General features: G+C 56.1%; 1 protein-coding gene across 8 annotated transcripts in view; it reads left to right on the forward strand.

The window, feature by feature from the left end:
• Positions 1 to 11,715, forward strand: part of Fam178b (family with sequence similarity 178 member B) — a 72,466-nt gene extending 60,751 nt beyond the window's left edge. For 4 of the 8 annotated variants that reach the window (XM_063229915.1, XM_063229916.1, XM_063229920.1 and 1 more), the window contains 3 exons: positions 9,623 to 9,700; positions 9,925 to 10,077; positions 11,375 to 11,715. In XM_063229915.1, coding sequence (XP_063085985.1) covers positions 9,623 to 9,700; positions 9,925 to 10,077; positions 11,375 to 11,407 — 264 coding nt within the window. In that variant the 3' untranslated portion in view covers positions 11,408 to 11,715. The other 4 variants (XM_063229917.1, XM_063229918.1, XR_010040789.1 and 1 more) reach the window with 3 other exon arrangements.
• Positions 11,716 to 15,386: the final 3,671 nt, after the last annotated feature.

Here is a 15,386-nt window from a genome sequence, read left to right on the forward strand (position 1 = left end):
GTCTAAAGTCCTTGTATCATCAAGGCCACAGGAATGTCCAGTGCAGGCTCCTGCTGGAGCCCTGGACTTCAGAAGCATTACCTGTGTGACACAGGAGCCAATCGCAGGGCCTTGTTGGTAATTATAAGTTAGGAGGAGCCTGCATGGAAAAGCTAACCAAGTCCTTGAACAAAAGAGCCAACTGCGCTGGCTCAGGCTCCATGTGGGGGTGGGGAACAGAGGCAGGGCTGCAGGGGGCTGAGGCAGGCAGGGGCAGGCAGGGTGCTCCCCAGGCTGCTATCCCTGGCTGGGTCAGAGTCACCTAGCAGAGCTCATGTGGAAGATCAGAGCTTCCAGGGAAGCCTGCTTCCTAGGAAGATCAGAGCACTTGTAGTGTGGTAAAGTGCTGAGCCAGCTGGGCACATGCACTGGCACGCCCCGGAGTCCCAGCCAAGGAGAGAGGCCGAGGCTGGAATTGGAAACCAGCTCAGAAAGAGGGAAGGAACAGAGGAGGGGAGGGAGGGAGGGACAGCAGGCAGAACCCCTCAGTGGCTGATGGCGGCCTAGGGCTTGGCTGGCCAGAGAAGATAAACATCTGGATGGGAGGAGGCTTGGTGCCTGCCACAGCCTAGTAAGAGCCAGGTGGCCCCGGACATCTGCAGAGAGGGACCCAGAGCTCTGAGCCCGGGGCCCCCAGTGCTTCCCTTGGGTCCAGGCACCTTCTGCAAGAGCCCTTCCTGGCCTGTGTTTGTAATACTTTCCCCTTGGCCTCTGCACACCCTAGTTACAATATTTGACTCCAGAAACTTAATGTTTTTGGCAGTACTGGGCGTTGAACCTGGAGCCTTGAACCTGGAGCCTTACACTGTGCCCCAGCCTTTTAATTAATTTACTTATTTGTTTCCAGATAGGGTCTCTCCATGTAGACCAGGCTGACCTTGAACTCATTAGCCTAGGCCAGCCTCAAAATTGCAGGTTCCAGGCACGCAGGCTCCTGCCGCAGCCTCTTGAGTAACTGGGATTATAGACATGTACCCCTGCGCCTGGCTAACGATTCATTTCACCTCTGTGTTCCCCGGGCGCCAGCTCAGACCCCTCCTCCCAAGATGAGCGTTTCCTGGGGTCCCTCACTTCCTTTCCCCGGCAGTGTAAACTGCGTGCTGCCATGTTTGGTCTAGCTGTGCTTTGTCCCATCTTGGGGTCCCGGCCACTCACTTTCATTCAGATGATGGATGTTTCTGTCTTAGGAAGTCTGCAGTCTCGTGTCTGTGTCTCTTCGCCACACTTAACTGTTGGCTTTTGCTTTGTCTGGGTGCCTGATGTGTGTGTGTGTACATGCGCGTGTGTATTCTGTGCTTGTGCCTATGTATACACACACAAGAGTTTGTATATCTGTACTTTCATTTGTATTTTTTTGGCGCTGGGGAGCAAAGACAGGGCCAGGAGCATGCTGAGCGCAGAGTGCACCCCCAGCCCATGTGCTGTATTGACGGGAATTTTTGTTCTCCTTTTTACCCCTGTGAGGTCCCCCTGGATGTCACGTGGGCTTCACAGAGGGTTGCCCATCTGTGACCACCTGGCCAAGCCGGGGCTGCACGCAGATAGCTCTGAGCCTTCCTCCAGGTGCACCTCTGGTAAGGTCCTGGCTCTGTGCCCGAGGCCTGAGGACACCTGTTTATGGGGAGGCGTGTTTGTGAAGAGGTGGTTTTACGCGGCGCGCGCTCCCAAGCGTGGGCGATGCTGGCCGAGGCTGTACAGATTTGGTGCGCTGGCCTGTGGAGGGCGTGGCCGTGCGTGTGCGTGCGTGCATGCGTGCGTGCGTGTGTGTGTGTGTGCTGCACGTCTCCCATAAACCTTGCGTGCCCTATGTGTGAAGAGAGTTGGCGAACGAGTTTTGCTGCTTTTGCTGAAGCTGCTGGGATTGCAGGCTGCAGCTGTCGGTCCATTGCCTGCGGGGTGACCCAGCCAAGAGCCGCCCTCACTGGAGACTGCAGTGGGGAACGGCCGCCGCCCCAGCTTTGCACTCCTGACCCAGCAAAGGGACATGCGCCTCCCCCGGTGTGGCCGAGTCACAGGCCCCTCACGCTGTCACCCCAAGTCCAGAACAGCCCAGAGTTCCCTCATCCCCTGGACATGTGTGTCCTTTCCCTCCTGGGAACAGCCCCGCCCCACTGGGCTGGGGACTTGGGTTAGGAGCCCTGGGAGGAGACTGCCCAGTTTGGGGAACAGAAAATAGACATTCGGGACTCCTGAGTTCCTGCCCTGCTGGCCTGCGGTCTCTGGTGTCTTACTTCCTCCAAGATCAGGAGCGTGGATGTCTCTGACACAAACCTCAAAAGCCATCGTCTGGCTCTGCCTGGGCCCCAGAACCAGACTTCTCTGCAGCAGGGCCTGGGATGATGGGGACCCCCGAGGGCAGGCAGGTGCCCTCTGGTAGCTTTCACTCAAGTACCAGCTCTGCCTCTCGCCAGCCAGGCCCAGCCCTCTAGGAGCCCCTTGGGGTTTCTCTGCCTGGGCAACTCACTCAGCTTCTTTTTAGTTTACTTTTGTGTGTGTGTGGTGCTGGGAATGGAACCCAGGGCCTTATGCATGCAAAGCAAGAGCTCTACCACTGGGCCACATCCCCAGCCTAGCTTCTTTTTATTGAGGGAGAGTAGAGATAGGATCTTGCTATGTCGTCCAGGCTGGCCTCAGACTCACAGGAATCCTCCTGCCTCAGCCTCCTGAGTGCTGGGATAGGGATCGAAGTCCCAGTGCTACCTGCCTCGTGCTGCCTCTGGAGAAGCACAGTTGTCCTGCAGCATGAAGGGCAGGAAGCAGCAAAATCGTGGGGAAACCAGGGGAGGAGGGAGGGAGGAAGTGTCAGCCGTGGAGGAAGCCAGTGCTTTCTGAAACCCTGGGGGTCAGCTGCTCCCTCGTGCAGCCCCATGCCTGTCAGTGCTGGTGTCCGGTGCCAGTGTAAACATCTTCCCAGCGTCCTCTGCTCTCTGGGTCCCTGAAGGAGCTGGGTCTTCTGGACTTGACTCCCTGACTTGGGGTCTTTGGTCCCACTGGGGCCCCCAGGTTTCCCTCTTCCCCACTGCCTGAGGACGCCAGAAAGGGGGCACCCGGTGGTAGGGAGAGGACTGTCCTCCTGGCAGCACCAGCGAGTGGGACTAGGGGTCCTGTCTTCCTGCTTTGGTTCCTGCCCCTCTGTCCCACCACGGCCTCCTGGTCCCCACCCTGCATTTGGCACCAGGTTCTGCTCAGCTTCCAGCATTGTGGTCAGGATACAGTTTAAAACTATCCCAGGGCCAGAGATGTGACCCAGGGGTAGAGTTCTTGCCCTGCATGCACAAGGCCCTGGGTTCAATTCCCCAGTACCACTAAATAAATAAATGAAATAAAATAAAAACAGAATCCTAAACTGGGTATAGCAGTACACACCTGTCATCCCAGCACTCTGGGAAGCTAAGGCAGGAAGATCATAAATCTGAGCCCAGTTCAGGTAATTCAGCAATTTTGTGAAACCTGTCTCAAAAATAAAAAGGGATGTAGCCCTGAGGATGGAACCCTCAGTATGGCCAAAAAGAAAAAGAGACAGATAATCCCACCAGAAGGGAACCCGGGGTCTTTTCCTGGCTCTGGGAAGCAAGCACCATAGGTGAATCCTGAGGAAGTCGGGGGTGGACCCCCCAGCTCCCACAGCTGGGAACAGACCTCCCAGCCCTCTGCCCAGCTGGGGCCCAGAGAGCGGCTCCGCACAGAGCCTGTTCCAGCCGCCTAGTGGAAGTCCTGTCCCAGATGCTGCCAGCTTGTCCGCCACCCCCCAGGCAGCCTCATCCCTGCTCCATATTTAGGCCCCACCCAACCTACACCCACGCAGCCACTTTCCCTTACAGGACTGCAGTCACTGCCGGCAGGCCCTGCCTGTGACGTCCACCCACTCTGGTCTCCCAGCCCTGTCTTCAGGGACCCCCCAGGCCTGATTTCCTAGTCACTGGTCACATGTCCTTGTCATTTCCCTTCTTGCTAGGACGCACGCCTGATGACCTGTCCCCGGCAGTCACTTCCACAATCAGCTGTCCTTTGGGAACAGGACTTTGGATGTGGCCCTGTCGCTGCTCCGGTGCCTGCCAAGGCCAAGGTCACAGAGTGTGACCTCGGAATGAATGGGGGCCGCCTGGGCAAGGGAAGTAGGTGGCGCCCTTCGCTCCTGGGACAGGAAAGGAAAGGCAGCCCAGCTGTAGATGCGCAGGTGCCCAGGACAGCGAGTGTCCTCTGAAGTCGAGTTCCCAGGCCTCGCCAGCCAGACGAGTCTGGCTCTGTCCCTGGCTGCGGCTCCTGGCCCGGGGCCTGCTAGTAGCCTGACCTGGGCGTTATGCTAATGATCAGTGTCCCTGCTTGCCTGGCCTAGACCTGCCCTGGGGCGCAGTCTTGGCTCCGTCCGGCCTACGGGGCCTGGCTGTGGTGTACAGAGGCTTGCTCTATAGAGGAGACATCTGTAGCTTGTCTCCTTTAGAGACCATGTATGCTTGTGTGTGCACATGTACACACCCACTCATGGGCACGCCCGCACATGTGCTCATGGGAACCTGTTCAGCTGCAGGATGGCAGCGCAGACATCTCCTCCTGGCCAGACCTCACTGTCTGCACACAGAGCCCTACATGTCAGGGATCTCTCCAAGCCTCAGCTGCCTCTGCTGCCAAAAAGTGAGGGTTCCCGGGCTTTCTCTGTGGGCTGGGCTGGGTCAGAATGCCCTGAATCGGTCCTGTAGGGTTAAACTTTACCAGAGAGAAAAGTAACGCTAGGCACAGTGGTATATACCTGTAATCCCAGCTGCTAGGGAGGCTGAGGCAGGATGACCTCAAGCTGGAAAGCTAGAGGCCAGCCTGGGTAATTTAGCAAGATCCTGTCTCAAAGTTAATTTTTTGTTTTGTTTTTTGAGTCAAGAGTCCAGGCTGTCCTCAGACTCTCCACGATACCCCAGCTCCTCCTCTAAGTGCTGGGGTGACAAATGTGTACCACCATGCCTGCCTGTGGGTCTCCCTCATTTTTTCCCCTACCCTAGCACTGCCCCAGAGTCTGGCTGGACCCACTCCCAGTGTGGGGTCCTCTTGTCCCTGGTAGTAATACCTTTGCTTGGTTGCATGTCATTTCAGCACTTGGGAGGCTGAGGCGGAAGGATTGCTGTGAATTTGAGGCCAGCCTGGGCTACATAGACCCTGCCTCAAACAACAGCAAACTGCCCTGTCACCTGCCTGGCAGTCTCTGGAGAGAGAGGAGGGCTGGTTTCATAGACTGCGTCCTTGAGGGGACCGGGGGTGGGAGGAATCGCCCTGTCCTGGCCTGAGCCAGCAGCTTCCTGGGCGCCTCCCGCGCTGTGCTCCTGCCATGTCAGTGGCCGCCCGCCCCCTTGGCACTGGCTGGAGGGGATTTCCTGGAGGGTGCAGTTCCCGGGAACTGCAGCCCCACATGCCCCATTTTCCCTTTTTCCTTGTGACAGAACTCTACCCGGGAGCTGACTCCCTTAACCTGGTTTCCTGGGGTCAGGACTCACAGGCGGGTGCCAGGCCCACCATCACCCAGCCTCGACATCCTCCCCCAGCACTGCCAGGCTCTGGCACCGAGAAGGGGATGCTCAGAGCTGCTGAGAACCCACCATCGCCCCTGGGGAGGGACAGGCTCTGCTGGTGGCATTGAAGGGACAGCATGGCCTCATCCCACCAGGTCCAGGCGTGTCCACATTGAGAGGTTCCTGGTCCCGTTTTCTGTCTTAGCCTGAGTCCCCACCATGTGGGAGGAGCTAGGGGGCGGAAGGGCCACCTCCTTTCCCTCTGTTTGCTGCAGTACAGGCAGCAAACAGAGTGGGCAGGGAGCAGCATCGCTCACACTGGCCGTGCCCTGGCTGCGCCCTGCCCTTCCTTCCTGAGGGAAGATGGCCAAGTGCAGTGACCCACATCTGTGATCCCAGCACTTAGGAGACTGAGGCAGGAGGATTGCTGAGTGTCCCGGGCCAGCCTGGGCTACATAGTGAATTCAAGGCCAACCTGAACTACATAGTGAGATCCTGTCTCAAAATTAAAAAAAAAAAAGAATAAGAAGGAAAGAAAGGGGAGATGAAGGCTGGTGTCTGGGGCGCAGGCCAGGACAGGAGTAGGCTTGCTGAGTTTGGAAATTGACAAAGCAGGAAGCTGGCTTGCAACTGGCTGTTTACTCAGCGCCCCGTGCCACAGCCCCTCACCAGCCCTCCACGCCTGCCTTGTTCCCTGGCCTGCCTCCTGTCCCCCACAATGACATTTGATATGCTTTTAATTTTTTTAATAGGATCTTGTTTTGTAGCCCAGCTAGCCTCAAGCTTGCAGTCTTCCTGCCTCAGCCTCGTGAGCGCTGGCATTGCAGGCGGGTGCTGCCATGCCCAGCTTCCCTGGAGCATTTCATGGGGACTCAGGTTCTGCCTTTCCTGTGACACAGAGGCCACGCTTCCTTTGCTGACCTTTGTGCAGGGAGCCCCGGATCCCTCCACCTGAGCTGGGAGAAAGGGGCATCTGGTGTCCGCTCGGAAGCTGTTTTTGTTTCTTGATCACACTGCTGGGAGTAGAACCCCAGGGCCCAGCCAGTGCCAGGCAAGTGCTCTGCCTCTGAGCTGCATTCCTAACCTGAAATAGGACTTTGTTTTGTGTTTCAGACAGAGTTTTGAGATGCAGTTCAGGCTGGCCTGCAAGTGACTCTAGCCCAGGCTGGCCTCCAAATCATGGCAAGCCTCCTGCCTCAGCCTCCCCAGTGCAGAGATCACAGGGTATAGGTCACTATGCTGGTTTGTTTTTCCAGAAGCACTGCTGGGGATTCCGGCTTTGGCCATGACTTCTGGCCACCAGTGGAACCTTCCCCTTGGGTCGGGTCATGCTCTGACCTCCAGGGGCCCTCCCCAGGCCCACTGCCAGGAGGCACCCAGATGGGATAGAGGGATGTGCACCAACCCCAGGATCTGGCCAGTCTACTTCTTTTCTTTGGAAGAAGTTGCTTCCTAAAATGTGGTTCACAGGGCTTTTCTTTTGGACCTGCCAGACACGCATGGGCGTGTATACACACACACACACACACACACACACACACACAGAACAGTTTTCTGGGATTTTCCCTACTGCTTCAGTTATGGGAATCAGTATAAGAATGAAGTTGTGAAACCCGAGCCAGACATTGGCTTTTTTCCCTCTCCGTAAATCCCCACTGTGGGGTAAATGCCCTGGGCACCCTGGGCTCTGCAGATCCCTGGCCCTCCGGGAGGATCAGCCCTGCAAAGAAGGTTGAGACCTCTGCCTTTCAGCCCTGGGCAGAGCCCGGGGTGCTGGGGCCACTGGGTGAGGGGCGGAGTGAAGGGTCTGAGAAGTGCTATGCCCTGTCACCAGTACCCTGCTGTCCCTGCCTGCCCTGTATGTCCCTTCCGCAGCCCCTGCCAGGCTGGACTCCATGGCTGCATGACCTTTGGGGTTTTCTCTGTGCCTCAGCAGCAACCTATTCCATGCCAAGAGGGCCTTGGCTTCCACCAAGGTCATTGGGTTCGCACCCCAGCCCTTGCCCCCACCCCGCTCCGCCCAGCCAGGTTCACTCAGGAGCACAGCAGCATCTTGTTACATGTTACACGGAACCTGCAGCTCTGCTGTACTCTGATGCCATGAGAAACCCTCACGTAGTGTAAAGAGGGGGAAACACACTGGCCTCACAGCTGCCATCCAGGCACCTGACGCGTCCCAACTCTTTTTTTGTTTGCTTGCTTGTTTATTTGAGGCAGGGTCATTATGTCCCCAGGCTGGTCTTGAACCTGTTGCGATCCTCCTGCCTCAGCCTCCCAGTGCTGGAGTATGGGCTGCCCCATTGCTCAGGACCTGTGTAGTATGGTCGGTTATGCACCTCTGCCCTGACAGAGCCATCTTTGCTCCAAACCCCACTGCTCTTCAAAGACTGCTCTGGCTAAGTCGCTTCCTCCCCAAAGCTTTGAACTGAACCTCTAGTTGTGCACAACCTCCATCTTGCCAAACAAAACAAAACAACAACAACAACAACAAAAAAAAACCTAGCAGTCCTGTCTCCCTTTGGTAGGAGGGGAGCTGATTCTAGGTCAGTGGCCAGGCCTTTGCCTTCCTGAAGCTGCTTGCCCACTCCAGGGACATAGTTTGCATCTCGGTCAAGGGTCAGCACAGACCCCAGGCCTGCTGCACAGAGGGGCAGAGAGAGCTGGGCAGGGCAGCGTGTACCTGGGACCCAGCACTCTGGCCGGCTGAGACAGGCAGATCTCAAATCTGAGCCCAGCCCAGACAATTTAGTGAAACCCTGTTTCAAAAGGCATCAGGGAAGTAAGTGGCAGAGCAAAAAAGAAAAGTTAAAACAATCACGGTGCCAGGTTGGGTACCCTCAGAAGTGCTGTCATTCTGTCCTGGAGAGGCTCCTGGGGTGCCACCAGTCCCTCCAAGAGGCCCGGGTGATGGGCGCAGATGCACAGGGCCAGGCCCCGTAGCTCAGTCCCGCCTTGTAGGGTCCTGCGTTCCCCCCAAACCCCTCCCATCCCGCTCTCCGGGCCGTTTATCTGCTGCGGGCACAGGGCTGCAGCCACCCTACTTATCTGAGGTATAAGGAGCCCAAAGGGAGCCCATAGGCAGCAAGAGCCCTGGGTGGAGGCGCATGCCTGCTGCCTGGGTTCAGATGCCAGGGGCAAGCTGTGTCTGGGACACTCCCTGCATGTCATTTCTCTGCACAGGACCCTAACGTCCAGTCAGCGAAGGGGACCCAGCAGAGCCTGAGGGTGCCCTGGGCTCAGTCCCTTCTCTGACCAGACAGAGTCAGCCTTTGCCCTGTTGTCACCTTGCAAGGGTTCTTAAGCAAGAATGAGAGGGAAGGGGCTGAGGATTTAGCTCAGTGGCATAAGCACCTGCCTTGCAAGCAGGCAGTCCTGAGATTGATCCCTGGTACTGATTAAAAAAAAAGAAGAAGAAGAATGAGAGGGGAAACCCGGTCTGGTGGTGTCATCCCAGCACTTAGGAGGCTGAGGCAGGAGGATCACTGCAAGTTCAAGCCAGCCTAAAGAGAACAAGATCCTGTCTCAAAAAGAGTATAAATAAAAAATATTTTAAAAGTTCAATCCCAGCTTGGGCAACTTAGCAATTTAACAAGACCCTGTTTCAGAATTTAAAAATTTTAAAGAAAGAGAGACTGGGGCTATAGCTCAGTGCAAAGGTCCTGGGTTTGATCCCCAGTACTGAGGGAAACAAGGACAGTGGAGTCGGTGAACAGGTGTACAAATGCCCTCATCAGCCTGTGCAGAGAGTCACCGAGGAGGTGCCTTGGACGGGGTGCTGGAATCTACTCTTCCTCTCTGTCTCTCTTTGCTTCTGGGATGCCATGAGTCAGACAGGTGTCCTCTGTCACATGCCCCTGCAACCAGCCAGGATGTACCAGGAGCAAAGCCCTGAGGCCGGCTCACCATGGACTGAGGCTCTGAAGCCATGAGACCCAACACCCACTTCTTTCCTGGAGCATCTGCCACAGTGACACAAACCAGGGGTTCAGCTGTTGGGGTGGGGCCGCACCCCACAAAATCCAGAGCAAGGAGCCCACAGGACCAAGCAGGGGCTGTGTCAGAGATGCCAGTTTTTGTGCTCTGCCTAGGTCTGCTACCTGTGTCACAGCCTCCTGACCCTGGCCGGCGTGGTGGTCAGCAGTCAGGATGTCACTGAGGAGCACTGGGTGAGTGTCCCAAGGGGCCAGGAGGGCTCACTGCCTGCCGTGGTGTCCCTTGGCTGTTCCCCAGGTCCTAACCCGTGTGCCCAGCAGTTGTCTCTACTCCTGAGCTGTCGGTCAGTCAGTCACCACACACAGGTGCACACACACTGGTTCTCCCCGCTGCCCACCCCGGGATGCGCCTGCTCAGCGCCTGTGCCTCTGACCCCCGCCTCCGCCCTGCCTGGCAGGATGAGCTGCAGCTGCTGTGCGGGCAGCTGGACCGCCACATCAGCACCCACGTCCGGGAGAGCCCCCAGGCCATGCACCGCACCCGGCTCAAGGACCTGGCCACACAGACCTATGTCCGCTGGCAGGAGCTCCTGTCCCGCTGCCAGCCCAAGGTGCCCCTGAATCCCCAGGGGGGCAGTGAGGGGAGTGGTTGGGCAGGGCTGGCCAGGGTCAGCAGCATGTCCACTCTCACCTCCACCCCCACTGCGGGACAGCTGCTGTGCCCCTGGCCAGAAGAGGGGGCGGGGCCTGGAGAGGGCCTGGGGATTCTTAACAAGAACCCAGTGCCAGGGTGGAGCGGGGAGGGCACAGGGACCCTCAGGATTCAGGCTGGCCTCCTGCTTGCCTCAGAGGGACGCTTTAGGCTTCTCTGCTCCCCTCTGATTGCTAGAGCAACATTCTCTATCACCCCACATTTTCTCAGACCCGCTTGACAAAGCTAAAAAAAATTAAAAAAAAATTTTTTTTTTGAAACCAGGTCTGTTCTATAGTTTCAGGCTGGCCTTGAACTCACTATGTAGTCCAGGCTGCCCTCGAGCTTCTGGCAATCCTCCTGCCTCAGCCTGCCAAGTGCTAGAACTGCAGGCCAACAACATCACTCCCCGAATTAATGGATTTGAGTTTTGTTTTGTTTTGAAGACAGTCTCACTATGTGGTTCAGGCTAGCCTTTAACTCATCAGGGCTCAGACTATGTCCTCCTGTCTCAGCCTCCCTGAGTGCTGGGTTACAGCTGTGTACAACTGTGCTCAGCTAAAATTTCTAAAGGAGGCCCGTTTCTGTATGAACCCACATAACTGTCACAAGGCAGGTGATGTCTGGAGCCCACATGCAGAAAAGCAAACTAACCAAGTTAAATAGCGTGACCTGTCACACGGACAGCTCCAGTGAATGTCACAATCGACCCAGAGCCAGCCAAACCTGGGCCAAGCAGTCTGGCTCCTGGCCTCCAAATCTCCATCAGCAGCACCCAAGGGTTTTCCTGAGGTCCCCTGGGCTTGAGCCATCCCCTCCAGCCCCGGGGCTCCTAGGTGCCCCTCTTCTGTGTCCCCTTCTCTCTGTGCCCATAACCTCTGACTTGGGCTGACACCACGCTGGCTGGCCGCAGGCTGTGGCTTGGGGCTTGGATTTCGCAAGTCCCTGAGAAGCTGGAGCACAGCTGGGTTTCCTGGGGACTGGATCACCCCAGTTCCTGCTGGGAAACCTGCACTTGTGGGGAGAGAGCACAGGCACAGGAAGCACCCTCTGGGCAGGGACAGGGACTCCACAGAGTCCTCCTGGCATCAGGGGCCCAGAACCTTAATAACCTTGTGCCCCAGCACTCCACATGGAGCAGGCTTGGTGGCCAGGGCCCTCCGGACGGTAGGCAGCCCCCGCCACACCATCACAGCCCATCTGTGTCCTTACCACAGGCTGCGTACTTCAGCCCCTGGAAGGACGTCTGAGGGGCGACGGCAGCCCCAGCTCCTGCCTTGAGCCAGAAGCAACCAGGCTCAGGAAGCTGCAGCAGGCAGCAAGAGAGGACAGGTGACGACCCCTAGATGTGTCCAGCCGGAGGAGGAAGCAGGACCTCAATGGGCCCCTGCCCCACCCCCACCCGTCTGGGCACTCTGGGCCCTGCTGCTCTGCTCCCCCAAGGCCTCTGTCTCCATGGCTCTGGCCCCTGGGGCCTCAAGGTCCTCCCCACCCCTTTTCGCTCTCCCCATCACCCATGTGAGGCTCCTTTGTGCAAATTAAAGTCTTACTTCATTCAGCCTCTGTGTCCTAGAAGGGTTCCTGGGGTCCCTATCCCCCGAGGTCCTGCCCAGCCCAGTGCCCTGTCCCTCCAGCCTGCAGTCCTCACCTGAATGGTCACTGTCCTGCACCTGGGGACCCTGCAGACTCTGGCAGGAGCCCTCAACCCCTCAGCCCAAGCACTGTGGAATCCTGGGAACTGGGATGAGGCCATTTTCCAGGACCTTCCCACCTGGCTGAGGAGGCTACACAGTGAGCTGGTGGCCCCAGGCTGTGATCACATTGTTTGAGTTTGTCTGAAATCAGCACTGCAGATTAGCAGCAGGGTGGGTCCAAAAGACAGTTCTGGACCCGGGTAGTGGGTTCCTTAGCCCACCCTCAGGTCAGGTCTGTGGGTCCTGAGTCCTGATGGGGCACCAGGTGTCTCCCATCTGAACCCCTTGAGACCTGGAAGTCCGGGGTATGCGCCCATCCTCTGACCCTGAGGCCATGCTGGTCTCTGTTCCTTCCTGACTCCTGGTTGGAATAGGGCTTTTCAGGGAGTGCAGAAGGAAGTTGGAAAGGATTGCCCCTCCAAAGTGGGCCTACTCTGTTCTGCGATGGATGTATGCAGCTTTCGCTATTTATTTTTGTATTTTTGTTTGTTTCTTCGTTTTTTGAAACAAGATCTGAAGATCCTCCTGCCTCAGCCTGCCAAGTGCTGGGAGGACAGGTACGTGTGCCACCATGCCCAGCTTCCTTTTGTTGCCTTTCATATAAAAGGATCTTCAGGTGCACAGCCCTGAGCACACCCCAAGTGCAGCTGCCTCCCTTGCTGGGTCCATAGGATGCCAAGAGCTGGGGGGCATCTATTATTCAGAGGGTATGGGCACAGGGCAGGGCCCAGTGCTGGGCACCACACTGGACATCTTTTCTGCCTTATTTGCCAAATGAGAGGTGGAACAAACCCGTTCCAGAGCTGGCGTGACTTGGGTGCCAGCGGCACCACTGTGTGTTCTGGTTTCTCTCGCTGGCTGCATCACGTGCCCCCTTGGCCAAGTTCACTGCAGGTCCTCCTGGATCTGGGGACCCTGCTCTCTGTACCCTGCCCTGGTTCAGACACTAACACCGCACTTCCCAACAGTTAATCTCCACTTACTCAATTTCTTCTGGGAACCTGGAAATCACCTTTGAAATTTCCCTGCTTTGTTCTTACTGCCCAGGGCACAGAGAAGCAAGGAGCCCCAAGAGGCTGAATCAGGGGGTTTCCAGGTATCTAGAGGCCTGGCCTTAGCTGCCTATGAAAAGGGCATGGAGCTGTCCATCCATGCAGACACCCGGAGCCCTTTTCCCCAGCCCAGCTACTCGCTCCCCCAAAATGTGCTCATTCCAAGAGAGAAACACTGAGGAGAACACAGGTGTGGGTGACAGTTGGGAACCTCTGGAGACCTGGCCATAACCTGAGCAGAGGCGTGCACCATGGAGTCACCCCAGGGCGCACCCTGTCCCCTGGGCTGTGTAACAGGCCCCCTGTGGGACCAGCTAGGAACTGGACCAGACCTAAAAGCCAGGAGGGACCAGCTTGGGGCCCGAGGTGATCCTGGGCCCTTGAGCTCCTGGCGATAGGCAGGGACATCCTGATGGAAGCCACTGGAGCAGCAGCCTCCGGGTCTGTGCTGACGGATGTTTTCCTGCTTCTGTTTGTGGCTGGTGGCCGGGAGGGGTGGGAAGGGAAAGGCTTCCCAGGTGGACAGCTTCGATAACCCTCCTTGAACAGGAAGTAGAGAGGAAGTGCTTTTCCTGTGTCCCCACTGCCTGGGTCCCCAGCTCGCAGAAGGCTCCCCAAAGGAGCTGGGGATTTAGCTCAGCAGCATAAGCGCCTGCCTTGCAAGCAGGCAGTCATGAGTTCGATCCCCAGTATGGTGCGTGACCCAGGCTTTTCCATGTCCCCAGCAGTGAGCAGACAGCAGCTCTGGGAATGGGCCAGGGGGCTGTCACCGGAGACTGGTGTGCATAGTGGGGTTCCCCTCCTTCCTGCCAGAGAGCCGCGGGTGACGGTGACGGTGAGGCAAAGGAGGTGTTTTGCATGTCTTTGCATTTTTCTGCTTGACCAGCAGCATTTGAGAAAATGGGGTGAATGGGGTATCAGGCTAGCCCCAGGGAAACCAGACAGGTCCAGGAGCCTCCGCCCCCATCAGTAATTTTTCTTTGTTTTTTGAGACAATGTCTCACTATGTAGTTCAGGTGAGCTCAATACAGAGCCCAAACCAACCTCACACTCAGGATTCTCCTGCCTCAGCTTCCCAGGTGCTGGAATCACAGGTGTGCACCACGCAACCTGGCAGTCTTTTTTTTTTTTCATGTTTTTCTTAATGGAAGACCCAGAAACCCTTATTTCTCTACCAGTTGTCCTTTTATTTAAAAAGGATGAATCATGAACAGCCATGCAAGGAAACCCTATCCCTTGCCCACCCACCCACCCACCCACGGCCAGGGCCATGTAGGGAAGGCACAGTGCACATCAGGAAGTGCAGGAGGGAGAGGGAGTGGGAGGGACTCCCCTGAGGCTGCTGCTTTCTGCCCACGCCCTTGGCTTGGGGGACCCTGGCGCCTGCCACTGAGGTACAGAAAAAGTCTGACCCTGCCAGTGAAACCAAATCACCTTTGAAACTTTCCACTGGGGCCACCTTGGAGGGTGGACTGGCAAGGAGCTCAGGTCTCCTGGTTCCCTCACCCTGAGGCTGGGGGCGGCTTGAGGGTGGGAGACACAGGAAGTGGATCCTTGCCAGGATGTATGGCTACTTATAGAAAAGACAGATTGGGAGTCTATTATTTTTACCTTTTTAAAAAATGTTTTGGAGCCAGGTGTGATGGTATGTGCCTATGATCCAGCACCTGGGAGGCTGAGGCAGGAGGATTGCCATGAGTTCAAGGCCATCCTGGGCTACATGGTGAGATCCTGTCTCAAAAAACAAAACAAAAACTAAAAAATATTCCAGAAATAGTATAAATTCACTATGTTGCTCAGGGTAGGCTCAAAGTTACAGGCTCAAGCAATAAAGTGACTTTCCTGCTTCAGCTTCCAGTAACTGAAACTGGACTGCAATTCACCTCATCACCCTGCTTCATTATTATTATTATTATTATTTAGTTTTTTGAGTCATGGTCTTACTGTGTGGTTCACTGCAGGTTGTTTTTGAACTCATGTGGCCCGGGCTAGCCTCAAAATCACAGCAATGCTCCTGCCTCAGCTTCCTAAATGCTGGGATTGTAGGTGTGCACCACCACACCCAGCCCAAACCTAGTTTAAAATTCCTGACCTTGCTGACTATGTGAATTTGAGCCAGTTGTTTCATCTTCTTGATAAAATAAATGAAAGAAATCGGGTGTGGTGGTGCATGTCTGTACTCCCAGCACTTGGCAGGCTGAGGCAGGAAGACTGTTGCAAGTTCGAAACCAGTCTTGGCTACAAAATGAGCTCCAGGCCAGCCTGCACTGCATAGTGAGACTCTGTCTCAAAAGGACGAAAAAATAAATAAATAAATGAGAAATAATACCAATATTTTGAAGGATAGAATGAGAGAATGTGAAAGCAAAATCTAATTTATAGGAGTCAGGAGCGTTGGCATTTGGCCACAATCAAAATAGTGGGAAGGCTGAGGCAGGAGGATCACTGTATGTTTGAGGTCAGCCTGAGCTATATAATGAGAC

This window comes from Cavia porcellus, unplaced genomic scaffold (genome assembly GCF_034190915.1).
Source record: "Cavia porcellus strain 051 isolate PalLab524CR breed Dunkin Hartley unplaced genomic scaffold, mCavPor4.1 scaffold_18, whole genome shotgun sequence".
Lineage (NCBI taxonomy): Eukaryota > Metazoa > Chordata > Mammalia > Rodentia > Caviidae > Cavia > Cavia porcellus.